This window comes from Fringilla coelebs (assembly GCF_963513975.1).
Source record: "Fringilla coelebs genome assembly, chromosome: 5".
In the NCBI taxonomy this organism is placed as follows: domain Eukaryota; kingdom Metazoa; phylum Chordata; class Aves; order Passeriformes; family Fringillidae; genus Fringilla; species Fringilla coelebs.
The window spans coordinates 7,786,483-7,812,989 of NC_140033.1; the positions used below are offsets into that span (position 1 = coordinate 7,786,483).

At 41.6% G+C, this 26,507-nt stretch overlaps 1 protein-coding gene across 1 annotated transcript in view; it reads right to left on the minus strand.

The window, feature by feature from the left end:
* Positions 1-26,507, minus strand: part of GRM3 (glutamate metabotropic receptor 3) — a 64,325-nt gene that overhangs the window by 6,819 nt on the left and 30,999 nt on the right. The window contains exons 3-4 of the mRNA XM_084206027.1: positions 23,974-24,829; positions 2,743-3,809 (exon numbers count right to left, since the gene is read on the minus strand). Of these exons, the coding sequence (XP_084062153.1) occupies positions 2,743-3,809; positions 23,974-24,829 (1,923 nt within the window). The remainder of the gene's footprint in view (positions 1-2,742; positions 3,810-23,973; positions 24,830-26,507) is intronic.

A 26,507-nucleotide genomic window follows, 5' to 3' on the forward strand; every position in this document is an offset into this window, starting at 1 on the left:
CCTTAATTAAAATGTTGAATTAAACTGCGCTAAACTCTATTGCTTAATTTGAACGATTATACATCTATGGCTTATTTTTCCTTAGTTATACTCCTGCAGTTCTTTGAGATTAGCCTTCTTCCATGGGAATGCTTCTCATATCTCCTTGTCAGAAATAATTGGTGCAAATTGGAAAATAGAGTAGGGACTGGACATTGTTGCTTTATATATATACTGAGCACCACTGGTGTTTTGTCATCAATGAGGATAATTAATGTGGTCATTTAATAATCACTCTTTGCACATTGTGGATGTTGCAAGCACCATGGAATGTGCTCAGCTTTCACAGGGTGAGTGAACATGGAGGATCCAACAGAGCCTGCATGATAAAGTAATGCCTTAGCTTCACATTCTCCTTCACCTCTCTGCATTTTGCCCACAGACCTGTGTGGTCAGCTCAGGTGGATAATGAACTGGGTGCTGCATGGGTAAGACAAGAAAGGAGTTTTCTTATAAAACAAGAGTAAATGAAGCTACCTTTAATTTCTTTAGTTTCAAGTTACCTTTTTTTCACTATCAACGCCCTCTTCCCCCACCCTGCTTCTCCTAGTGTTTGTGCTGCCTGGAGCAGCTCAGCTGTGCTGGCATAATTATACACTCAATCAATTAAATAATTTGGTTTAAAAATAGCTCCATCCCAGAGGCTTCCTTTTAATCCAGGTCACTCTGGTGGTTCAGTGTGTAACCCGGCCTCACAGACTGGACTGGTGTGCTGGCAGGGTGGAGGGAATCCATGACCATGAGTTATGGTAAGGCACATGGAGAACAGGGAGGTGTTCTGGGACAGCCAGCACAGCTTCACCAAGGGCTACAGGTGTCATTTATCTGGAGTTCTGTAAAGCCTTTGATAGGTGTCCCCCAGCACCAGTCTCTCTAAACTGGGCAGATATGGATTTGATGTTAGATGAATAAGATATTGGTTGGGTGGTCACATCCAGAGGGCAATGGCTCGGGGTCCTGATGGGCATCAGTGACAAGTGGTGTCCTTCAGGTGTCCATATTTGGACCAGTATTACACAATATCACCATAAATTACATAGATGAAGGGATCAAGTGTATCCTCACCAAATTTGCAGATAATTCCAGGCTGAGTGGGGCTGTTTCTAAGGCTGTTTATTGCAATGCTACCAGACTAGGGCTACGTTAGGATGGCCCAAGCTGATTCAGTCAACATGTGACACTGCATGGAAATTAAATATGGGCTTTTCAAAGGAACCTCAGAAGTGTAGACTTGTCATGAAAGTATCAAAAAGACGTTAAAAGCATTTTCTGCTCTTTTTGTAGTACTTGAGTTGGTTTATTTGGAACCTTGTATATAAATTTAATGCCTACAAGTGGTTTTGAAAACTCCACTCAGGAGATAAGGCTGTAAAATTGTGCTTGAACAATCAAGTCATGCTCCTTTTGGCCATTACTGTCTGTTCTGCCCACTCATGTGACTGTCTGTGCTGATATTTCTCTCCTCCTGTGTCTGTCTTCCTGATTGCTTTGGGTGTCCAGAGCTGCTCCCTAGTGCCTTCCTTAAACTTTTCCTTCATTAACTTCAATCCATTACTTGCTATTCTAACTTCTCCTGAGACTGAATAATCCCTTCCTCTCGTTTTGTTGCCTTGAAATTATTTATGGTCTGTGATCACGTCTCCCTGGGTTTACTCTTGTCTAGACTAAATATATTTAGCTGTTTTACTGTCACTCTGCATGTCTCACTGTGTCATTTGTTACTTATCCTCATTTTCTAGAGGTTTTCAGTACATTTCAGTAAATTTCCAGATGAGTAAAATAGTACCAGATATATTATTCCAGGGTGGCCACACCAAAAATATGTTAAGTGACATTATTAACTCCACAGTTTTATATGCTGTTTCATGTACACACTATTGGCAATAACATCCCCCTAAGTTAATCTACCTTCCTTCTGGGCAGAAAATTGAACTAATTCTCTGCAAACTGATGCAAGGGCCAACTCCCACAGTCACTTCTCACTTCATAATAACTGTGAGATTTCCAGTGGAGCAGATCTGAATCTTTTTTCTGAGACAATTTCCTTCTGTTCAAAAATACGATTTTATTGAACTTGAAGCTTTGCAACGCTATCTGACCATTTAAACAGTTTAGTGTTTCTAAAGTTTGCTAGTGAAGGCTGACCAGTATTTGCTGCTCAGTGAGGTATGTGTTTTATAAAGTGTAGAAAGAATAAAAAGTCCTCTACTTAAGTAGAAGGTTTTTTGAACTTTTTTTAACAACTATGTTTCATAGGAAATTTTGAAATTGTATCTTTATGTTTTTTTTAAGGAAATGCCATGTTTTAATAGCAGACTCTTTTGCAGTGGAGACTGGTTAGTACAAATTTCATTTAAAGCTCAATTTCTGCCAAATAACTCATTATGACTAATTTTAGGTAACTTACTGGGTTTTTCTGTTAGGACTGTGACTTCAGATAGTGATGAACCCAAATGAATACTTAATCCATATGTTATACCTCTATTGCAATAAAACTAACAGTATTAATCCCTTCTAGCTCTGACTGCACATACTATTTTTGAAATTACAGTATGGTAAGCCAAAATTTGGTAACATTGAAAAAGAACTTGTTTGCAAGGGACCCAGGGGCCAAAGGAAGTGAGAAAAAGTCTTTAGTGAATACTGTCATGGTCCTCTGAAGTGCTGCATATGATTTATGGAAACAGATGTACAAAGACTTACTCTGTAGTCACTGGATGTCACATAGAATATAGGGAGAAAGGCCAGCCAAATGATGCATGTTGTGTACATTGTGAAACCGATAAACTTGGCTTCGTTGAAGTTCTCTGGACATTTCCTGGTTTTGAAGGCATACACAGTGCATAGAACCACGAGGATGACATCATATGTTAAGGACATTAACATACTGGAATCTTTGACATTGCATTTCAGGATGACAGTCTCTCTCTTCTCGGGAAGCGTGTATCGCCTGGTGCCCGGCGCCTCCAGGATTAGCCACACGGACACCACCACCACCTGCACCAAGATGAGGCTCAGGCAGATGAACACCTGAGAGCTGGGGCTGATGAACTTGGGCCTCTGGGTGCCGTTCTTCACGCCGTCGAATATCCTGGCGATGCAGTTCGTTTTTGTCAGGAGGGCGGAGTAGCAGACGGCGAAGGAGCTTCCCAGCCCCAAACGGCGGAGGGTGCAGATGGCTGGAGAGGGCTTGGCTATGAAGAAGAAAGTCATGCTGTAAGACAGGAAGACCCCAAAGAGCAAAATGTAGCACAGTTCACGGCCAGAGGCTTTGACCAGGGGTGTGTTGTTGTGCTTGATGAACACTCCAATGACCATGAAAGTGCAAATAAAGCCCAGGCATGCGATGGTAACAGGACCTATTGCCCAAGCATCTTCCCACTTGATGTAGTCTTCTGGTAGGTCATAGCAGCCAGTCAGGTCAGCTGTGGGCCATTTTCCAGGCCCGCAGTCTGCACAAGTGAATTCATCAGCCAGGTACTCATAGGTTTCACAGGGAATGCAAATCCAGCAGCAGACATCTCCTGGTTGCATGTTCTTCATCTCATTAGGAGCGCAGGGGTCGCTGCACTGGGAGACAGGGACTGAGCTCCTGGACCAGTGGATAGAGTCTACCTCCAGTGACAAAGTTTCTGCCCACTGACCAACCTTCACGTAGGAGTATCTGTCTCCAGTGAACTGGAAATTGAACACGTTGTATCGTCCTATCCCATCCCCATAAGCGTCAAATTTGACCATACTGTCTGCATCATTGGGAGGGTTGAATGGAGCTGTGGGGAAAAACAAAAAAAGAACAAAATAGAGAAATGTTATTACCAAAGCTACATACGATTTTTTTTTTCATCCCTCTGGCAAGCACGGGCACCTGACAGCATATAGAATACAATTCAGTTGTCAATGGGTAAGTCAAGAGGTTTGTGTCTGTCTCAGTTTTGAACTTGGAAGGAGAGCTCAGATAATGGAATTCTATTTCACTTTACATGTATAAATCTAAGATGACCAATGTCCACACTTTATTTTTATGAAGCAGTTGCCTAATTTTTTCTCCCAGTATGCATCACTGCTGCCTCTCACATTTTCTCTTGAAAGAAAGAGGTCTGCTTCTGAGTCTCAGCATTTTTTGGTGAAAATTGGCTGTCATGATATAAGAAAAATTAAACAGTCAGGTAATTCAATGGCAGTTTTGATGCCAACAGTCTGGAATGGAGTTGAACAGAGGATTCATTTTAGGATGACGGAGAAGTAACTATGAAATCCTCAACAATTTCTTACTATATCTTTTTCTCTTCTCCCTGTGTTTAAGGAAGTTTTGAATCCCTTCTATTTTGTTTCAGTTTTATCAGTTTCTGATATTTCTTGTATGGTCTGTGGTCCCCAGCACGTGCTGCTTTGGTTCTGTATCTTGTTTGGGGAACAGATGACAAAACCACAAACTGGATCTGGGACCTTCTGTGAAATCAATATTGTAACACTTCTAACTCGTAAGCTCTGCAGAGTTTTGTTTTTCCTCCAGCTGAGGCTCACCCAGGGAATGAAGAAATATTTAAAATCTGTGAGGAAATTGCATTTACCATGTGATTTATTGGTCATTTGCTGTAGCATCAAAGGTAAAAAGCTTTACAGGCAGGAAGCAAAAGGATTTTTTTTACCATTGATGAACAATAAAGGTGATTTTATTTCCCAGTGTCTTTGGCCATAGAAGTGGTTCCACTGTCATTGCTGGAATAAATCTCTTTCCCTGCCTCTGTGCCCATACTGTGCTTGAGCTTGAGCAATATTGTATAAGGGTGTAATACCTTCCTCCACTTCAGATACTTTGGATTTCTTCTAGTAGATTTATTTAGCTTCTTTAAAACACTGAGGCCAACTTCTTTCACCTTTATTCCTGCAGAGCATTACCTTATTTTGCAGGACTCTGGCCAAGGTCAGTAAAAGGGACTCTGGGTATTGGCACAGAAGCCCCAGCTGGAGGGTTGAAATTGTGATCTGCACATCCTCAGGTGCTGCACTTGGAGGGCATTTCCCCAGCTTTCTGCTTATTGTAGGGCAGAGTTAGAATATAATTTACAGCCACCTATACTCTCTTCTGAGTCAAGATTCTGCTTGTTCTCATCCCTGCCCGCCTCAGCTGTGCCAGCCACAGTGGTGGACAGCCTTGGTTTGCATGATTCAAGAATCATGGAATTGCAGAATAATTCAGGTAGGAAGGGACCACCCTCTGATCCAACTCCCCTGCTCAAGCAGGGCCATCCCAGAGCACATAGCACAGGATTCATCCAGACAGTTCTGGAATATCTCCAGTGAGGGAGGCTCCACACCCTCTCAGGTGACCTGTTACCAGTGCTTGGTCACTGCACATAAAAGGAGTGATTTCTTCTCATGTTCTCGTGTTCAGTTCTGTCTTTGCCTCTGCCTTATTGCCTTATTGAGAAGAGCCTGGCTCCCTTCAGATCCCCACACACACTGATGAGGTCCTGTCTCAGCTGTGTCTTCTGAACAAGCCCAACTCCCTCAGCCTTTCCCCATTAGACAGATGATGCAGTGCCCTTATCAGCTTTATACCCCTCTGCTGGACTTGCCCTAGGAGCTCCATGTGTTCCTTGTGCTGTACACATTAGGACTGGGTAGCCCAGAAATCTGTAAGAAGTTTATCTTTTTTTTTTTTGGTCACTTGACATCTAGCTGTAACACTCTGCAGTCCAACAAGACCTCTGAGAGCACAAAAATTAAGAGCAACATAATCCTCCCCCAAATGGCCAATCCTGCTGGAAGGGATATGCTCTAAATTAAACAGGTAGATAAATTCAAAATACAGGTCAACAAGGAGAACATGAAGCAGCTTTCCTCCTCTCCTCCTCCTCCTCCTCATGCACAGGCATGCAAGCTCCCTCATCCAGGAGCAGCATTAAAAGGAAATCATAATGCAGCACTTAACAGCTCCTCAATAATGTGCTGTCATTGCCAGTGTCTTATTTCATTATTCATAACACTTATATAGACTGTAGAAGCTGTTAACACAGCAGCCCAGCTTTAAGAGCCAGTTTATTCATTCCAGCGTTATCCAGGCCAGCTCCTGAGGTGGGCTGAGCCCCTGACTGCTGCTGGCACCAGTGGAGCTGCAGGTCAGGAAGACAAAGTGCAAATTGCTTCTTTGATATCTCCTGTCAAGTGCATGACTTGAAGGCCACAAGCAGCCCAGTGCAAGTTACCCGAGGGTCTGAAACACCAGCACTTTTCAGGAAACAATTCCCTCTGTATAACATGTTTAATACTTTCTTTTAGAAGTTCAGAGAGAATATTTGTCATTTAAATAGAGAAAAGTATTTTCCCTAGATTTTGCAGGTAGGCTGAGAAGGCAAAGCAGGTAATCTCACACAGAGTTAGCTTGAAGCTCAAGTATAATCGCCTTCCACAAGGCTGTTCCCACACTACAAGAAACAAAAGATTTTTGTAGGACAACATGTTCTAAGTTAACCAAAGCTTGCAGCTTGAAACATTCATATTTAGTGGCTGCTGATAGAGGAAAATAAATCACCTTCTTTCAGATGGAAAGGATGAAATCATTTAACCAAACAATGATGTATTAAATTATAGGATGGTGAGCCAAAGCCTACAAATGAGCCCACTGGGTGGCAGCAATTAATATACCCACTGATTACAAATAAAATCACTAAGGCATTTTAATGTATCATTTATCAACATGTTCTAGATCCTGTAGGAACACTTCCAAAAAGTAATGTTTTCACAAAATATGAAGCAATAATAATCATAAAATTAAGATGTTTATAGGCAAGAAAGATGCTTATCACAAGAAGGCAGGATCTTATATGTTAGAGTAAAAATAACAGCTTTTGCAAACTGGTCTTTCCAGAGATTATGTCAGGCTGTCATAAGTCACTCTGCAAATTTTTTTATATATCTCAGTGTTTAGACCTGAGAAACCTACAATTTTTATAGCAGGTATTTCTGGCAGGTCTGTTCCAGAGTTGTAGCTCAGCTCTTTTACATTGATCACGTGGGAGAAGACAGACAAGTGTCCCTGGATCTCATCAGCTGCTAGCTAAGAGGCTGAGTGACAATCTGAACTTTGCCTCCTTTGAGCCTTTGAATCTTCTCCTTCCCTTGTACTTCATGAAATGAGTTAGTCCTGTGCAAAGCAGTTACACATGAGGAATTTTGTAAAAGAAGTTATCAAGGAAAATAAAGGATAATTAGAAAAGACCTAAAGCAGTGATGCTTTGTGTTCCAGCTTGCAGCATTTCAGCAATGAAGGTGCAGCAGCAGTGACATTTATAAGAGCAGGAGGGCAGAAGGCAGAAATCTTTGGAACCCCAAAGATGCAGGCAGCTCAACTCTGTCAGCTCCCTGGAGAAATCCTACTGGAGGAGAGGATTCCATTGTGCAAGTGGAGGACAAACTCCTTCAGCCTCAGATAAGAGAGGAATAACTTCAGATTTATGACTGTTCTAGTAGCAGATACAGATAAGAGCATAAAATAACATCATAGCTTTTATGTAGTGAATTATGTCATTTGTTTCCATCTTCCTAAGTGGGATCAATTTTTCCAACATTCATATAACTTGCAAAAATGCGTTTATCTGCTGTTGGAAGCAGGTGAGTTGCTTTTATTTAGAAATCTTTAATATTTTTGGTGTCAGTGATGTACAGCTCTTGGTGACATGAGAAATTTCAGAAAGTTCTGGAGGGAAAATTGATTTTATTTTTGGGCAAAACCTTTATTTGAAGAGGCAGTATGAGAAAAATATTTAAATACTTCTAATTCTGCACAATGCCTCGGTTGAGTGAAAAACACTCCAGGATTTTTTAACAAGGAATGAATAGATGAGGAAAACAAAGCAGTTTTCATCCTAATTAGTCACTGGAAATCTTTTAAGAGGCTGAGCAGCCTAGGGAAAGATGTGTGTCATCTTAACTGGCTTGGAATCAGATGGGTTTTGTTTGTCAGCAACATCTTTGGGCCAGGAAGGATATTTGCACAGAGTCTCTCACATGTCTGGCACAGATTTGAGTGTGTAGATGTTGCCTTGTAGAAAACATCCTCACTAACACTTCCTGGTAGGGATGATGACAGATATCCCTACATCTAAGAACATTCTTCATGTCCACTGAAACATGCCTCTGTTCTTTGTTTGCAGAGTGCACTCTTTCTAAACAAGGCACGGATCACAGAGGCACAGCTCACTTGCTGGAGGCAATTAATAATTAGCAAGGCTTGATGAAAGCCCTGCAGTTTTTCAGCTTGGCAGTTGGGACATTTCAGATGGTTCAGAAAGAGGTGTAAAAAGGGCCATTGGGTGCACTGAAGGTGCCTTCTTCCACAGCTTGCTGGCCCCAAAGACTATGAGGACACCATGATTAAATAAAAATGGAAAAATAAAGAGGGAACAGGCTGGAGATTCTGAAAAGTTGACTAAAACTTCCTTAGTCTCACTAGGTGGTGCTGTAAAAACTCCAAACTCCTGATTTAAGGTTGCAAAAGAAGAAATTTTTTTATGTAACAGAAAAATAGTTATTATTTGATCTCCCCCCCCCTCCTGTTACATATCCAGGACAATGTCTTTTAAAAACACTTTAATGGAGAGTCTAGATAATAATATAACAGGATATGTTGTGTTTGTCCAACAGGCTCATCTGTGTGCATGATTCCTTATCTTGAAAAGTATCAGAAAAGACCCTGAGAATGCACATTTCTTTTCATTCTCTTTTATTTTTAGCTCGATATGGCTGGTTGAGGTCAAAGTGACTTATTTCTGCTTGGCTGAACATTTAGACCAAGCAACAGAGACCTGATGCACCCACTCCTGCTTCAGTTTCAGCGCAGTGCAGCTGGTTCCATACCTGATTGACAGAAGGCACATTGAAATTTGGCAATTTAGAAGTTAGTATGGGAAAAGATCAGAGTGAAGTCTCACTAGATTGTACCTCTCCACAATTAGCAGAATGCCAGTTTCCGCAGAGACCAGCGCTTTTAACCTCTGCACCACTGTCTCTGGATGTGTTTGGGTCATAGGCAGCACTGCTTCTTCTCATTTAAGAAATGAATGAGGCAAATGAGACAGATTAGTCCCCTAAAAATGTCATTTTCCTATTCATGTCCACGGATTTTCCATTCAGGTCTGTGGTTTCACTCTCAGGCTATACACTTGCTGTAGGGAGTTTTAAAACTAGTCTTAGACCCCTGCAACTTTTGCACTGGTCAGAGACAGAAATGTTTTCCTCAGGCCTTGTTGCAAAGATCTATCAAGGGATATTTGTGGATGAGTTAGTTATCCCAAACTTGTGTCCTACAAAAGAGAATGAGTATTGAGTATTTCCAGGGTTCACTTTAGAGTGGTATCTAGAGTAGCCCAGCCAAACTGTTCTTTTTCTCTTGACCATCAGGAGTGTGACTGTCTGAAATACAGCCACTAGTTATGTGTCTGAATTCAAGTGGGGTGAATAGCACCAATGTCTGGGACAGAAAGGCTCAGAGCTGGAGCACCAAGGGGTGCAGCATGTCCCAGCTCTCTGCATGTACCTGAGAGCAGCTGTCTCACAAGCTCCCTGCACAGGCTGCTGTGGGGGCTATCAGAGGGAACAGTCCATGGACACTTGCAAAATAAGATAAGAAGGGTCTGAAAAGCTAGAAGAATTCCTTCAGCTTGTCATTTTCCTCATTACCCTCAGCCTGGGTGAGCACAGAACTCCCAGGCTACCTTTCCTGTGAATTGCTTGCCTCAGGCTCAATGTTTTACATTTCCAGGTATGTGTTGTCCTCTTGCTTGTGCTCTTGGGCATAGGTGTGGTCTTTAGGATGTGGGGAGAATGAAATAGATGCTAAATTACAAACCTTCTTTAAGAAAACTGTGAAATTGCCCTTACTCCTTTTAAGGAAATTTAAGGAATTAAAAGAAGGATTTCTTCTTAAAGCATTTGGGTTTTGAGACATGGAAGATAAAAGTGTGTAAAAATTCTGCACTCTTATTTCTCCTTAAAAATACAAACAATCTCCCCTGAAATTAAGAATATTTCTTGCAGTTTTTCGGTTAAGGTTGTATTAGTTTAACCTTAAAATAAAACAAATACGTGTGGAAAATCATCCAAGGTGTTTTTCTTTTTTTTTTAAAATAAGCCTGCTAAGTTGATAATTAATGTAATTCCTGAGATTCCAACATAGAAATGACTTTCAGTTGATACCATTCTTTTAATTTAAGTTTATCCACTTAAAGAAATGGTTGTCACAAGAGGCAAAATGCACGCAATGTAATTGAAACCAGCAATCAACTTGCAATTACAAAGGAAATTAAACCATGACTTCAAACTGCCTAACTCCCCCCTCAGGCCAACTCCCTATTTTGTACACAGAAGCAAGGGGAGCCCACTCCCATTATGAAGAATTATGGCCACTGTTTAGGGTGACAGCACAGCTCAGGAGCTGGAACTGTGAGTTCTGGGCTGGCCTTTGGTAGCTGCTGAAATGTTTGGATCTGGGGAAAATTTGAGATGGCTGGTGAGTTCTCTGTCGGTTGCTGAACGTTAATGCTGCTCTCAGAGAACATGATTGATTTTTTGATTGTGATTTTCTGCCAGTTCAGGGGTTATGGGTGCCCGGTGTCTGATTTGAACATTTGGCTGAGGGACATTCCCATGTAACCTCAGAGCTGGGCACTTCTTCTGCCCCTCTCTTTCCAGCACATCCAAGGTGCAGCTGGAAGAGATTGAAGCTGAGTTTTAATTTTGCCAAAATTTACTTTTGGACTGAATCTGGGACATGGTTATATCACAGGGGCAGGAATCTTTCTCTTTTTGGAGGCACTGTTCCATGATGTGCTAATTCCACCCCCAGACTGAAGCTGTCTAAGGAAGTGTTAAATACCTAATAATATTTTTGCCCTTCTTTGTCAGCCTGAAGGAAATATGAATAGATTTAGTTATTAAGATATTAAAGGAAGTTGGTTAAAACATTCTCCCCTCTGTGGGGACTAAAGGATTAGAGACGTGTTTCCAGACACAGCTCTGAATAATTTAGTTAGATAGTTTGCCCTTAGAGATCAGAAGCAAACGAACCATGAAATAGACCCTCTGGCTGTTATTTCCTAATTGACTTGATATGAAGACACTCCCAAATCAGGTGGACTGACATAGATTTAATTACTTATACTGCAGTGCTATTATTTAGTAGTAGTAATATTGTAGCTGTGACAGTCCAAGATACAAAAAATTTCAAGTGTCTAAGAAAGGCAGCATTTCTTATTTGTCTCACAGATGGAAGAAGTGTACAAGCTTTCAGGCCCAAGGTCACTCTATTAGGTCACCAGCACCATTGCTCAATAAATTTGACCTCCATTCATTTAGAAGGAACAACTCTGCTCTGAGTTTAGTATATCAGGTTTTTATTTCCTGCTGGAAACACAATTTCCCTTTGCAAACAGCCTCATTACTATCCATTTGCAGAGTAATTGCTGAAAGCTTTTTGTTCACTTCTTTAGAAGTATAGAGTTCAGAAGCAGAAGGTCTGATCAAGATGCAAGACAAGATATGACAAAGAGATATTATGCCAAAAGCTTCTTCCTTTTTTTTTTTTTCCTAGATATGTGGGCAGTCTAATAAAGGTATTGCCTCTTCTTACAAATCTTATGACTCTATGCTATTATTTTTGTTAAGGAGCTACTGAAAACTCTCGGCAATCACCCTACAAATTGCTAATAATGAGGTAATTTGCAAAATGAAATTGTATTTGCAGCAGGAAAATAAAACCCTAAGCAGTGAATTCTAAGGAGTGCACGTATTTCAAATAATTGTAGCTCAAATTTATTGAACATTTTATGGAAAAAAAAAGGAGCTGTGGCATGCCTCAGAGCTGGGGTAAAGATACAATACCACAGGAAACCTTTAGGTGAAACACAGGAACCTTTAGGCTCAGACATATTGTGCAGCTCAGTTATAGCATTTGGCACATCTGACTTATGCTGGTGGAGGACAAAGAATTGGAGTGCAGCTGGAAAGGTGAATGTTTCACACATCACATGGTGCAAGATTCTGGAGTGGGTCAGTTTTCTCCAGGAATATAATATATGAATGAAAAAAAAAGTGACCTATATTTCATGAACAGAAGTTGAATTGGAGTGTCTATTTTGGGAGTGCAGTTTTCTCACAGATCTCCTGTGGAGAGTGGAAAGAAAGTGGCACCTCCAAAGGTGGGCTCTGGCTAACGTGAGATGCCACCAGGGAGGTGGATAACTTCCTCCATCAATAGTTCTCCAGTTATACTACAAAAGGGTGTCAAAGAATACTTTATTTCCCCACTGATGGAGAAATAAAACTAATGTTTTCAGTAAGGCCCAGCACCCACATTGAGTGTGCTCATCTTCCTTTGTAAAGGTGTGAGCCTGGATTTTATTTTTACACTTTTCCATATAATAAGGCAGTGTCTGGAAATACACATTTACTAAAATTGCAAGTTAATTCAGTATTCAACAGAGTCCATCTCAGCTGACCAAATGCTGAGTCAGCCAGAGAGGGGAAAGTGGGCTTCTCACAACAATGAATTTCAGTTAAAAGAGAATCAAATAAAGGATAACTCTTGGCTTTTAAGGTTACTCCTGCATACCACACACAAGCTGCCAAGGTAACACGTCATCTCTCCCAACATCTTCAGTGTTCATTTGCATGGGTTATGCTACAATGCACAACCTGCCTGTCCTATTAATACTTGCAAATTCTTCTGTTCTCATGGATAAAAGATAAAGCTGAGAGCACAGAATCATTTTTGCTAATGCTTTTCTCCACTGAATCAGTTCAGCAACAGCAATCACTGGACCTCAGGGGAAAATGTAAAATGAAAATGTTGATTTATTTGCCTGTTTTATGGTGGAAGCAGAGACACATTGATAGGATTAGACTGATAAAATGTATCAGAGATCTAGAAAAGACATTAACAGTACTGCCTCAAACCTTCTTCTGACTTGAGATAATTTCTTCTGCAAAGAGCCTTTAAAGATGGGCTTTTTATTCTTTCAGTTACTGGAGCATTAACTAGCCATTAGCTATTTATTCAAATGGATGTGCAAATGTAATAGAGGAAGTGTAACAAACTTTTTCAGCACATTTTCATTAGTTCCCAATACCTGTTTCATAGATTTTTTAGTTACAGTCTGGTAGACATCTATCCTGGTACAGCAGGACAATCTTTGACATAAAACTGATCACTTGGAGCAGTGATCAGCTGCTGCACTCTTCAGGGCAATAGAGAAATGTCATGGAAACATTTTACTTTTACAGAAACCACAGGTAAAATTTATTATTTGGGGTACATGGTGTATTGTTATTTATGTCAAGGGAAGAACCACAAGAGCACAACCTTTTGCTGTTACAGGCAATGACATAACTGCTGCTTAGGCTGAGAGAGTCAAGCAAGCCCACCCCATAAATTTCTGTACATGATCAGGCATGTCCTGGTGTTTTGAAGGAAATCTAAGACTTCTTGTAAAAGTTAGAGCCACAGAGAAAGTGTTCCCACAGGAAGAGAGCAGGACAATTCTGTAGTAGAAGCACACAGAAGCTTGAGGCTCCAGAGCTGCACACAAAGAGCTAGTTACTGATCACTACACAAATTAAACCTTGGTTAGAAGGGAAGGTGGTTTTGGGGGCATAATTATAGAAAGAAGAGCATGTTTGCAGCATGTGCAAAACATCCTGTGGATGGTGAATAAACAAATGCAGTAACAAGAAGGTACAAGGCCAGTAACAGCCTCTCCAAGAAAAAGAACTGGGAATGTCCCCTGATCCTGGATGCTGGAACTCACCAGCGTTGCTACCTGAACACCACAAGGTTCCCTCTTCCCCTTGGAGTGTAAAGATCACTGATTTTGGATTTGCTGCTCACTCTTTATAAATGCAATCTCAACAGTCATACATCAAGAACTGTTTCCTATTACAGAATTGGGTTAAGTAAAGTAACATTTTAAAGACCAGTGGGTGAGTGCTCCTGTGAATGTGCATGTTCATGCCTCTCTGTGTGTTTTCCAACCCATACAACAAATGTGGTTAATACTGGATCACAGAGTCATAGTGATATCAGAGGTAGCCCTTAGGAATCCCATTCCACCCTGAAAATCCAGGTTCCCTCAGCTACAGAGTCACATGGGATTTCTGTAGCACGTAAATTCTGCGTAGGGACTCTGCTCAAGCCTGGGCTTCCCTCTGCTTTCTCACACCAGTAGTTTCCCTGCTTCCTCTGAGCACTGTGCTTTCCCCTCCCTGAATAAAACTATGGGGTTTTCTTCACTGAACCTCATATTTCACCCACAGAACTGGTAAATATTTCTTATGTACAAAGGAATAGTTGCCTTAGCTTATTCCATCAAGTTGTCTGGAATCTGTGTGTAGCAGCAAGCAGAAAAATGTACTGCATGAAACCTCCATTGAACTGAGGAGCAATTGCAAATACACATTTAAAAAGTATCTCCCAGCCTTCAGAAATGGTCTTGAATTTCTCTTGTAAGAAATGGGCTAGATGTATATGTGTCATTATTCTAGAAGAGATAGGATGATTAATATATTGTCAAATAGAAAGATGGGCTTGTGCAAGAAAAGCAAAACTAGGAGATGAAATTCAGATGCAAGACTGAGGGCAGGGGCCTTCAGATTATGAGGTGCAATAACCTCAGCTTTCCATCTACTGGCTGTTTGCAACCATTCCCATCCCCACAGCCTCTGGCTCTGAGCTGTTCCTCACATGCATTCAGGGAAGAGTGAGTTTTTGTGTGGACACCCTACATCCCAAATTACTGATCTTGGTAATTGATTTACAAAATACATGCCTTAGGTTTAAGGATTTCTGTTTGGAGATATGGTCCTTTCTGATGTAGTGCTGAATGCCTTTTCATCCCAACAGTGAGCAGATGAGCTGTCCATGGATGGAGCAAAAAGCAAAAGAGGAAGTCAAAAGATTGCTCCTATATCCATGCTACAGCTGGGATTTAATGGACATTTCTTTTAGAAGTTTCTCTGCCTCTGATGTCCCTGTGCATGAATTGTTCCCCTTGCCTTGAAGAATTTTAATATTCTTTGTCTTCACTTGTTATATGCTCAGACAAATACACTTTCAAGGCAGGAAGAAGGAAACAAAAGGAAATGACTCACCCAGATAACAGCAATGAAATGTATTTTTTACATTATATTCTATATCTGCTAACTAAATAACCATAAATATTGCAGTCATGCCAGGGCAGATATTCTCTGAGATGCTTTTAGAGGTGTTTAGAAACTTGACAAATGAGGAAATGAAAGTCACACACATTTGTCTGCCAGGTCTGTCCAGTTTGCAGTTGATGGGAGCTGTGTAAAAGGTCAGTTTGTGAAAAGCAAGCATGTGTAAAAGCAGTTTCTGCTCCATGAAGATGTAGAGATGCTGCTTTTTGAAAAAATTGGAAGAATTTTGGGAAAAATATACTAGTGGAAAATGCAAACAATGGCTGTTTTGAGTTTGGGTTGAGTATCTTTGTCCATTTTTAGAGAGAAACAGCCCTGTGTCACTGAATGGTGGGGGTTTATTGCACTGAGGATCAGAAATGGAAAAGACAAACCTGAAGGGAATAGTCCCTGTTCCTGTTTAACCACTGTTAGCCTGGAAATATCTTTGCACTGTGCTCTGCTGGGTGAAGAAATCTTCCAGGGATGTTATGAAAGTAAGGTTATCTAAAGGAGGAAAGATACTTTTCTATAAATTATGCTTTCACTTCTGCCCTTGTAGTATAATTATTAGCTGCCAACAAGGATATAGGTTTTGTAAAAATAACATAACATTTAGTTGTCTTTGGGATTAGACATCTGGATTTGTGACTTTCTCTAGTTTTCTTCATCACCTTTTGAAAAGATGAGTTTTCTTGGAGACTCACTGGAAGTCCAGGGCACACCTGGATTACTCAAAAGAGTAAAAGGGAGTGCTGTGCTCATCCTCAACACTTCTGTGCTCATGTTCTGAGCCCAGCCTTTGCCTTTGTCAGCCCCTGTTGTAGTATCTGCATGCAAGTGAGACTAACTGACATTAGGTGTGGAAGTGACAAGGGGCTCTTCTGTAGCAGGTGGTAGAGAAGAATGTGGCCTTTCCATGGGTTTTTCAGAGCCAAATTAAAATGTAAGGGATAGGAATCCTGAACCAAAGTCTTTCTCACCTGACATCTTCTCCTTCAAGATCACAGGAAAAAGCAGACCTGACATCTCTTTACTTATGTGTAAACATTTCTCCCAGGTAAATCTGCATGAAAAGTAAGAATATAATTCAATGGTATGTCCTGGGTTATCCTCCTACTGTAAAACCCAGTAGGATTTGGAAAGGGAATGTGCATAGTTGGGGGATGAAAAGATTGCATGAGATTTCCTGCTCCTCTGAGGACTTGTACTGACCCTTGGTGTAAGGGATTCACGTATCATTTTCCAGCAAAACAAAAGATAAAATAATAGCTATTATAAAACAGGCAGTAGGCAAACACAGGAATCTGTGATTTAGAGAAATTAGGTTACCAAGCTGTCTGTCTCTCAAATATGTGCTCTGAAAGAAAATCCTTGCTGTTTGCCAGTCATGTGTTTCTCCACAAACACAGGGTGTCTAATCTCATCCTCATTTACACACTCCCATGGATGCTGTGAAATCTAGAGATTTATGGCTGCCTAAAGGCTACATTATTAATAGGAGATAAGCAGCTGACTATAAATTACATACAAGGCACAGACTGTATAATTTTATGTTCAGTATTTCATAGCTCAGCTGAAGTGGTGGGTTGTTTAAATATTCAAGTAGAGGAAACCGAGGTGGAGATCCAGATGCAATTTTAGGGATGCCAAAGTACTTTCACCTAAATATGCCACCATAACAAGTTTGGGGCTGTGGCTGGCCTGTGGTTTCTGCAGGCTTTCCAGGAATGACACCCAGCTGGGTAAAGGCCAAAGGCAACACACTTCCAGAGACTTCCTGAGGACTATGGAGAGAAGCTGCTGCTGCTCTGCATCCTGCTGATGCTGCATTTGCCATCCTTCTGTCCATGGGAGCTCAGTGCCCACGTCAGGCAGAGAGCAGTGGCAGCCAGCAGTGGTGGCAGCAGGCAGTGGTGACAGTGGTGGCACCAGCAAAAGCACCTTGTCCCCAGTGGGATGGGGAGCAATGGCCCAGCACACCTTGGCCTCAGCTGCTGGAGCTTATCTCCAGGGGTGAAAAGACAATTTAACCTCTGCTCCTGCTCACTCAGGCTAATTACTGTGACTTAGTGACAAAGGAAAGCATGAAACAGCAGCTTTTTATGATGGTCACTGGCTTGACAGGAGACACCATTAACAGGTAGGTCACTAACCTGCCACCATGGTGGGAGAAGTTTTAATGGAAATTTTATTTGGAACATATGTCCTAGAGATGATGGCACCTGTGCCCCTCTGCCAGCCCAGGTATCCAGTTCACAGGGTGCAGTGAGTGACACACAGCTCATCCAGAGTGCAGACCAGTTGCTTGCCATCATGATACTCAAACCTAAACTAAGTGTTGAAAAGGTTCTACAGTATTTTATTTTCAACCAGTTTACATCGATAAAGACCTGAGCAGATTTGTCTGATTGCACAGCTGCCTTACCTATCAGCAGGAAGATAGCCTAGAGACCACCCAATCTGCTTCATTCTTTAATTTTATGATTTTATATATTATGAATCTAAAACATGCACAATTAAAATCTATATAAATGCATATATATAAGTATATAAAAATATATAAACACGTACTATATATATATAAACGTACTAAAATCTTCAGGAGGACTAAGTAGAGATTGGCTTATTTACTCTTGGAGGGTAAATTTACCCAAAGTAGAGGAACAGCAGATCCCATGAGGCCTCTAAAGAGAGGAGGAAGGAGAAAGTAGATGGGGCCATCAGGATTACCAGGCCATCAAAATCTTGCTGCAGCTCTCTGTGTATTTACACCAATGTAACTCCAATACAGAGAGAATATGGGAAAATATTCCCAAAGTGCAGGTTCAACTGTTCCTCTGCTCTGGAACAGCAAGTCTCAAGTGTGCTTTCAGAGACTGTCCCTTAGCTGCTTGCAAGGTTTTAAACACTATGACACATCCCAGGAAAAGGCAGTTATTTTTTCCTATAAATTCAAGACATCTTTTTAGTGTATGTCTTTAATTAGTATCTTGGGGAATTCACTCATTTTCCTTGCTTTTATTAGCTACAAATCCATCATGTATTACACTTTTACAACTTTTATGATTAACAAGGTAGTGGATGCCTTCTGCCCATGTGAGCTTTGCCTTCATCTGAAAGAGTGTTCTGGTTTATTCTACAAATAAGCATCACCAGGAAGGCCATGAGGACCTCGCTGCTGACTGAGTGCTGAAGGCAAGGGGGATCTGACCTGATGAGAAGGAGCTCCCTGGGTGAGGTGATGGAGCAGCAGGGCCATTTGCTGCAGAGCCTGGGCTTTGAGCTCTGGCTCGAGCCCTCACAGGTACTCCCTGCTGCGAATTCATGGCTGGCCTTTGAAGTTTCTGCAGCTGTAATCTGCTGGTGATAGCAAATGCAGCATTCCTTTGGTCTGCTCTCCATGCAGCCTGGCTGACTACTGAGTTTTGAAGTGCACTTCTGACAGGAAATATTTAAATCCCAGAGCAGGGACCATGCAATGCTGCTGTGCTCAGAAGGAAGGTGACATCTGCTTGTTGCAGACCATGACTTAAGCTCTTTCTTACTTGGATGGAACAGGTACGATGGAAATGGTCTGTGAAATTGTGTTCCCACAACAGAAGTCACCAGTGGTCCAGAATAAATGGGAAGGTGAATTTGTGCTTCTGCTTCATATTATTTCAGTGTTGACTGGGGCAGAGTGAAGAGGAAAAGAAGGAAAAAAATAAACCACATAAAAGTGTAAGATCAGGTAAGAATAGAAGTTTTGTCATAAAGTCCAGTGGAAAAAAGGGGACAAATCAGACCTGACTTACAACCCTTTTCTCATTTGGAGTAGTCATTCTGGTTAGCCAGGGGAGAGGACTTGCCCAGGATAAGCTATTTTTGATGATACAGGCTTTGCTGTAGAGGAGATGGATTTCTGAACACAAGACAGAAAGGTCCATGACAGTGACTCTGGTAACTCAGGAGGGAGAAAAAGATAGGAAAAGACACTGAGTACTTTAGATATGCATTGCCTAAAATTTTTAATGATCTTTTTTCCGAGTCTACAACTTTAGCCAAATTCCCCCAGCCATTAGCTGTGCAGGTTCAGAAACTGCAAGAGACATGTGGACATGCATACATGACAAAATCCAACCCCCCTCTGCCCATATGCACCCCCAACAAAATGAGGGCAGGGTTAGCCCTGTTACAGGATCAGCTCTGCTAACTAGAGTGGGAAAAGCTGGAGCCCAGCCCCACGCTCCTGGGTTATCCTGCACAACCAGGTAAGGAACCCTGGAGCTAATGCTGGTCTTTCATTACCATGGCTACCCTTCCTCACCCTTCCCTTCCAGTCGTGGAGGAACAGCTACACCAGGCAGCAACACGTAGGGCACAGCTGTGCAAGACCCTGCCACGTTTTTATCCCAGATGATGGACCCTCTCTCACACTGTCCTGGCACTTGTCAAACCTGAGGCTTGCAGTAGTGGGCAATGACAGCACTGCTCATCCCTGTTGTGCTGGTGGCTTAAACGAGGTAAATAAGTCAGCCAAGCTGTTTGCTGCACTGTCCCCTCCACCCTTGTGAGGGAGCAAGGCTTCTGGATGTGTGGGTTCATCTGTGGATACATAGCCCTCCCAGGGGCCCCTCTGTGTGCTGCCCTTCACCAGGCAATGGCTGGGTATGGCAAGAAGTTGAGTTTACTCTGTGCTCTCTGCCAGGGAGACCTTTACTTTTGTTCAGCACTTCGTTGTTCTGGTAATAGAAGTTAACAGCCTCTTGAACTGGCATCTCTTTATCAGCTGAAAACCATCATGATTTAGAACATCAAGTGCTGCGCTTGTGCCCTCGGGAGGGAATGTAGAGGATGGGAAGATCAAGAAGATGAACCAGCCTATATCTCTTTGAAAGGCCAGACAAACACTGAAATTGAGTGAATGCATTTATCTAGGGGCTGGACTTTGCATTCTGGCATCCTGGAAGCTGGAATTAGGCACAGGTATCTCCTTTTTCCGTTGGTAAAAAGATTCAGAATATCATTACATTTGTCATATATGTCTCATTGACTTGCAAGAAAATTATGTGCCTGGTGTATCTCACAGACAATAAGGAGTGAAATCTCACCCTGTCTTCATCCCACACTGCAGTTCTGTGGAGTTATTTCGATTTAATGAAAAAGGAGAAATAAGTAGGAACCCAGAGATATTAGTGAAATTACCTGTCACACAGCATGTCAGCAGCAGTGGCAGCACAAGGATGCACAAATCTGCCAGTCCCCTACAACCACCCTGCTGTTAGCTGGTCCCTGAGTATTTCCTTGCAAATCACATTATTGCTGTTCCTGGGAGTCTCACTTCAGGCTTTCAGCTAAATAGCAAAGTGAAAATAAACCTTAATAACTCCTTACTCCATCTGTAGTCAGTAGCAAGAGATGCAGGGGCAAATCATACCTCACATGGGCTGGAGCACACTCTGTAAGTGCTGATCCCCTCCATTAACTATAATCAAAGACTAATCAAAACTAATTTGAGTGTGAAGGGTAAATGTCTAAAATTGCTCCGTCCCACACCAGTCACAGGAACACACCCGATCGTTTACTCAGACTGGTGTGTGTGAAATTCATGTTCCAGCAAACTGGGGCAAGACATTCAGGGCCAATTTCTTGGTTTCTTCCACCATTTCTTTGCTTGATTTCTGTGCTTTCAGGGCTTATGTCGACCCCTGCCTTTTAGCAGAGGATGCATTACTTAAATAACTGCTTGTGTGTCTGCAAATATGGTTATCACGGTTCTGTTTCTTGCCTGCTTCCTTGTGGTGGGTCTGGATGGCTACCCAGGCTCAAGAAGAGAGACCATCCACAGCCTGACTGGGTTGCAGTGTAGGTGCTGGACTGGTAACTTCCATGCCACCCTCTTTCTGTGCTGGGAAAACACTTTCAGGTGTGGCATTCACATTCTCTGGAAAAATCCCTTTGCCCAGGATTTTTCTCCTCGGAAGCTGAGAAGCCCCAGAGAAAAGGGAAACAATTTTTATCTCATTTAATTCTCCTGTGTTGTGCTCATGTGGAATGTGTGTGGAGATTGTTCACCCACAGGTGATTGTTTCAGTGGATTCTGCTGTGAGTTGTTTTGACTCATTGGCCAATTGGGGCCAGGCTGTGTCAGGGCTCTGGAGAGAGTCAGGAGTTTTCATTATTATCTTTATAGCCTTCTGTAAGTATCCTTTCTGTATTCTTTAGTATAGTTTAGTATAGTATTCTTTAATATAATATAGTATCATAAAATAATAAATTAGCCTTCTGAGAACATGGAGTCAGATGCATCATTCCTGCCTTCATCAGGGCACCCCGCAAATACAATACTCAGGTTTGGAGTATTGTTTGACGCTCTCATATGAAATATGAGAGCGTCATTGATCAAATGTACCATGCAACAAGGTCCTCACATTGCATTAACAACACATTAACAACACATACAAAGATTTTCTTCAGCTAGGAAAGAGCAAAGAATAATTCTTGATCCCATAGAAATCAATGACAAGACTCATGTGTATTAAAATCTCACATACGTATTAATTCTTCACACCCTTCTGAAAGGAGGAAGGGATGGAAAACTTGCTTAATAACTCACTACATAAAAATCACTCACCTGCTTTAGAAATAACTTATATTAAAACAGGGATTCACATTATAATGGAAGAACGAATAATAAAGAAAGAAGATGAGCAAATAATGTTGTAAGCTGTTAAAAAAATGTATATGGAACAAAGCCATTGGAAAAGAACTTGACAGGTTTCTTAATGTTTTAAATTGGAAATGAAAATTAATGGAAAATAAAGCTCTTCAGAGTTTCAAAGATTTCCATGCTGATTTTTAATAGAATTAATTTGGTTCAAAAAAGAACTTTTTGTTTTCAAAACTGAAAATTACAGGCTTCAATTTTTTTTTTTCCAGATTGAACAGCTTCAACTCCCAATTAATTTAAAAAAAAATATATATTTCAGTCAAAATTAAAGCTAATTTTTCTGGCTCTAGATAAATAAAAATTTTCCTGAGATTTTGGTGAAAGAAAATCAGAGTTATTTTGACTTTATATCTAGATGTTGAGTGGGAAATTGCTTGGGTGCTTAAAAATATCTTTATGTTAGAAAAATTATTGAGAATCCTATATTTGAACAAAGGTTTTTTAGTCTTAAGACTGGACTCAATAATGTTTTCATTTAAGCTCACAAAAATACCTGTACTGTCAGAATAATCTTCAAAACAATTGAAGTTTAAAAGATTGAAGTGCCTACTCATTTAGGTGGTCATTACAGTTGTGAAGTATTTCCCTGGCAGGGACAGAAGCACACCACTGCCTTCCCTCCTGATCAGCATGCCAGGAATCATCTCCCATGAAGTGCTGTCCTCCTAAAACCAATTGATTTGAACAATTTAAAGACGTTCAAGTATCTCTGGGGATAAGTGCAGGCAAGCGAGAAAAGAGCTTCTATGTTGTAAATGCTGTGAGGAGGGGAAGGAGAAAGGATTATTCTTAATTTCTAGAGGTCTAAATCCGAGAAGTTTGCTTCATTCTGAATTGAGTACCTGGCTACAGCAGCTGCACCCCACTGGGAGTCAGAGAAACACCAGGGATGTGGTTGGTAATATCTGGAGGTGATCTGAGTCAAAGGCTGAGAACATCTCTAAAGGAGGGGAAAGTTCAAGCTCCAATTTGACAGTTTTATGTAGCTTTCAGTATTATTAGCATTGTACAATTACTGAAGGTCTCTTGGGATTGAGCAAGCTGCATCCTACATGTTTATCCTTCAATTCCTCTTGGAGCCAGTTCTCACTCAAAGTACAGCATGATGGTTCCTTACTATCAACTCAGGCAGTTGAGAGTATCAGTTTCATAATACATAGAAATTCAAGCTCAACCTAGATGCTTCAGAAGAAACTCAGACATGAAGAAACAAAAAGACAGAATGTTCTACACTTTACTTCTTTCCTCTGTAGAACTATTTAGCTTTGCTGAGGTGTAATATTGTTATGGCACAGTATTAATACAAAAGCTAAACTCAGCCTTATGTGGTGGCAAAACCACAGAGAGGCCATGTGCTGTACAGCCAGTCCCCACAAAGTTTGCTTATATCATTCCAGATTGATCACCCTCCTCCACATCTCCTGCACATGTTTAATGTAGCTTTTTTTTTACTTTCCCATTAAGCTTGTGGTTCTGTAACACAGATAATGGCACCACCCCATATATTTAAATAGTTTATATGCATCTGGTTCTATGACAGGAATTATTACTCTACTATTGCAAGGACATTGGCCATGGTCCAGCAATTCTGTAAATTCGTAGCAAAGCGAGGGAGAGAAGGCCAAGTCTTGGCATGGGATTAGCGGGCGGCTGCCTGGTGTAGCAGGTGGTGAAAGACCATTGGCTTTCAGACATGCCCAAACTGGCTGTGAATGAAATGGGTGCTGGTGTGTGGAATTTTAGAGGATGGAGTGCAACATCGCCAAGACCAGCTGTTACCACCTTCACCTCTTCCTTCTGCTGGAAGCAGAAGGAGAATCAGCCTGTTTGTTTTAGGGTTCTCATTAAGCTCTTCTTCCTTCTCCTTTCTGCCTTCTTGTGACAGGAGTGATCTTGCCTGCGTACCATCCTGATCTAAACTGTAAATAGCTGCTACCAGGAATTTTGTTGGCTGTAACCACGACTGATGAACATTTCCTTAATTACAATGCTTAATTACATTCTTTAGGTACCAAAAGAGGAGGTATTACCTGTAAAGTTTACTTTCAGGAGATAATCTTTGTACAACTTCCTGCCATCCAAATGCTTCATGGCATCACAGAGTTTGGTGGTGTTTGGGCAGAGAGTCCTCTGCATTTTATGCAAGGCATGAGCCATTGCATACACAGCATTCACCACAAACATGATCTTGGATTCTTGCTCGTAGTTGGAGCTGTTGATGGTGAAGTGCTTTTCACAAGCCTTTCTGTGCGGTTTCCGGTTCTGCAGGTTACACTGGAATTTTTGCTCCCAGAAGTCCTTGAACCAGGGGTTGCGCCTGTTGTTGTAAGGGCTGAGACTTTGGAAGTACCTGTCAAACTCTTTAACCGGGTGGGAAGCGAGCTCCAAGGTGATGGCCCCGGACGCGATGTGCTCGTTGCCCTTGACGATGCTCTCCTGCGCTCCCCAGCCGTCGCTGGCGATCCAGGTGAAGGACACGTTGAAGCGGTTGGCGGCCGCGATGAGCTCCCGGGAGTCATCCCCTCTCATGAAGAGCACCACCACCCTGGCGTTGGGCTTCTGGAGCAGCTCCCTGATCACGCCGTCGTAGGACTTCCTGATGTTGGAGCGCCCCACCTTCTCGGAGGTGGCGATGCAGATGTTGCGCAGGCGAGCTTCCTGCTCGAAGGCCTCGATGCCCGTCTCGCCGTAGTCTCCCTCGGAAGCCACCGTGGACACGTAGGTCCAGTTGAAGAACCGCAAGATTTCAGCCATGGCTTTGGCTTGGTAGAAGTCCGGGGGCACCGTCCGTGCGAAGTAATCGTAGCGGGATTTGTCGCTCAGCTTGGCGCTGGTGGAGGCGTAGCTTATCTGGGGGATCTGGAAGAGTCTGAGCAAATTGGCCACCTAGAGGCAAAGCGGGGTGCACAGGTTATTAAAGAGGGTATTTATAAAGTGGAGCAGAAATATTTAGGGAAAGGCACTGACAGTGGTTTTTTAACCAGAGATGTTCTGATGATCACAGATTGAGGGTGTTGATAGAGGATGTTGATAACGAACTCCAGGGAAAACATCGCGCTGAGCATATGCACAAAACCTGTTCTGATGCCCAGTTAATTCCCTGGGTCCTGCTGGGACTGTAATGGACCTTTATTTTCATGAAACTCAGCCTGTTTATACAACAGCTAATTAGACACAAATGGACAATATATTTCATTTCAGACTGTGTTCCTTACTAAGGCCTGGGGATTTGCATGCCTTTGCTGTTCATAGTGGGATTCATCTTCTCCAAGATTCATTGTATTTGATGACCAAGTCCACTAATAAGAGATAAGTTTCTGTTTTGTGCAAATATCACAAATATACAGGCCTTTTGCAGAACTTTCTAACCTCAGTTATTCAAGGTAAGTCCCCAGCTCTCCTATTTTTTACTCATTTAAACTTTTTTTCTGAGATGATCTGCTGACCAGCTGAGATGGCACATTTTTTCACATTTTTTGTATGTTAGTACTCTTCAAGTGTTTCACAATGTCACAGAATCACAGACTCACAGAATCATAGAATGGTCTTAATTGGAAGACACTCTCAAGGATCATGGAATCCAACTTATAAGTGAACAGGCCACGTGGGAACCAAACCCATGACCTTGGAATTATAAGCACCATGCCCTGCCCAACTGAGCTAATGTCATGTTGACCTACAGTTTTTAATAAAAAATAAAAATTTTTTAATAATCTCTGTTTGTCCTTCCAGTTTGATTTTTGTGGTCCAAAGTTCTGCTTTTTCTTTTTCTTTTGTTCATATTTGCTATGTCCAATACTTAAATATTTCCAAATCTACTCTGCTGCTCTCACAGAAGTGCAACTCTTGATCACATCTGGAAAGAAATGAGGAAAAGTTATGGCAATTTTTTCCTATTTTAGTTTCTTAAATGACAAAGAGAAGATTGGTGACTGGAAGTTCTGTCCAGTAAATAAAATTTGAAGCTAATTTTAGAGTACAGCCTGACAAAACCATTTGAAAAGCAACAATGTGCTTGAGATTTCTGCCGTAGTGTACTTGAGATTCCCAAGGGAAACTTATTAAAATTGCCCAATCCTTTAATTTTTTTAATCTTCCCCAGATGTTTCTTTGACCACAGGTTGTCTGTAAGAATTCAAAGGCAAAGGACTGTTTTGAAAAAAATGTTTTAGAAGAGGCAAATTTTGAAGGCTCAGACATGAGTAGCAAATTAGACAGTCTGGTGAAAAAAAGCCCGAAAACCAAACAGAAGAATTTTATTGCTTTTCAGCAACCTGTATGACTTAGGATTTTATAGATTTAGATTCTGTCTTTTCTGTGATGCAGACACTGAACTAGTGCCCTTGTAAACTGGTGTAATCCCATCTGTGCCAGACTCTGCTGTGAGCCGTATGTGTACAGGGACTTTCACAACTTCTGGGCCACATGGAACTGAGGACTTCAGGAAGTTCTTATCCTCCTGTCCTTCTGGCACACCGGGAAAGACCAGGTGTCCTGGCATCTCAGCTGTAGCACTTGAGTTGAAGTTTGCCTTCACAAAAAATAAAAAACATTGGTAGTAGTT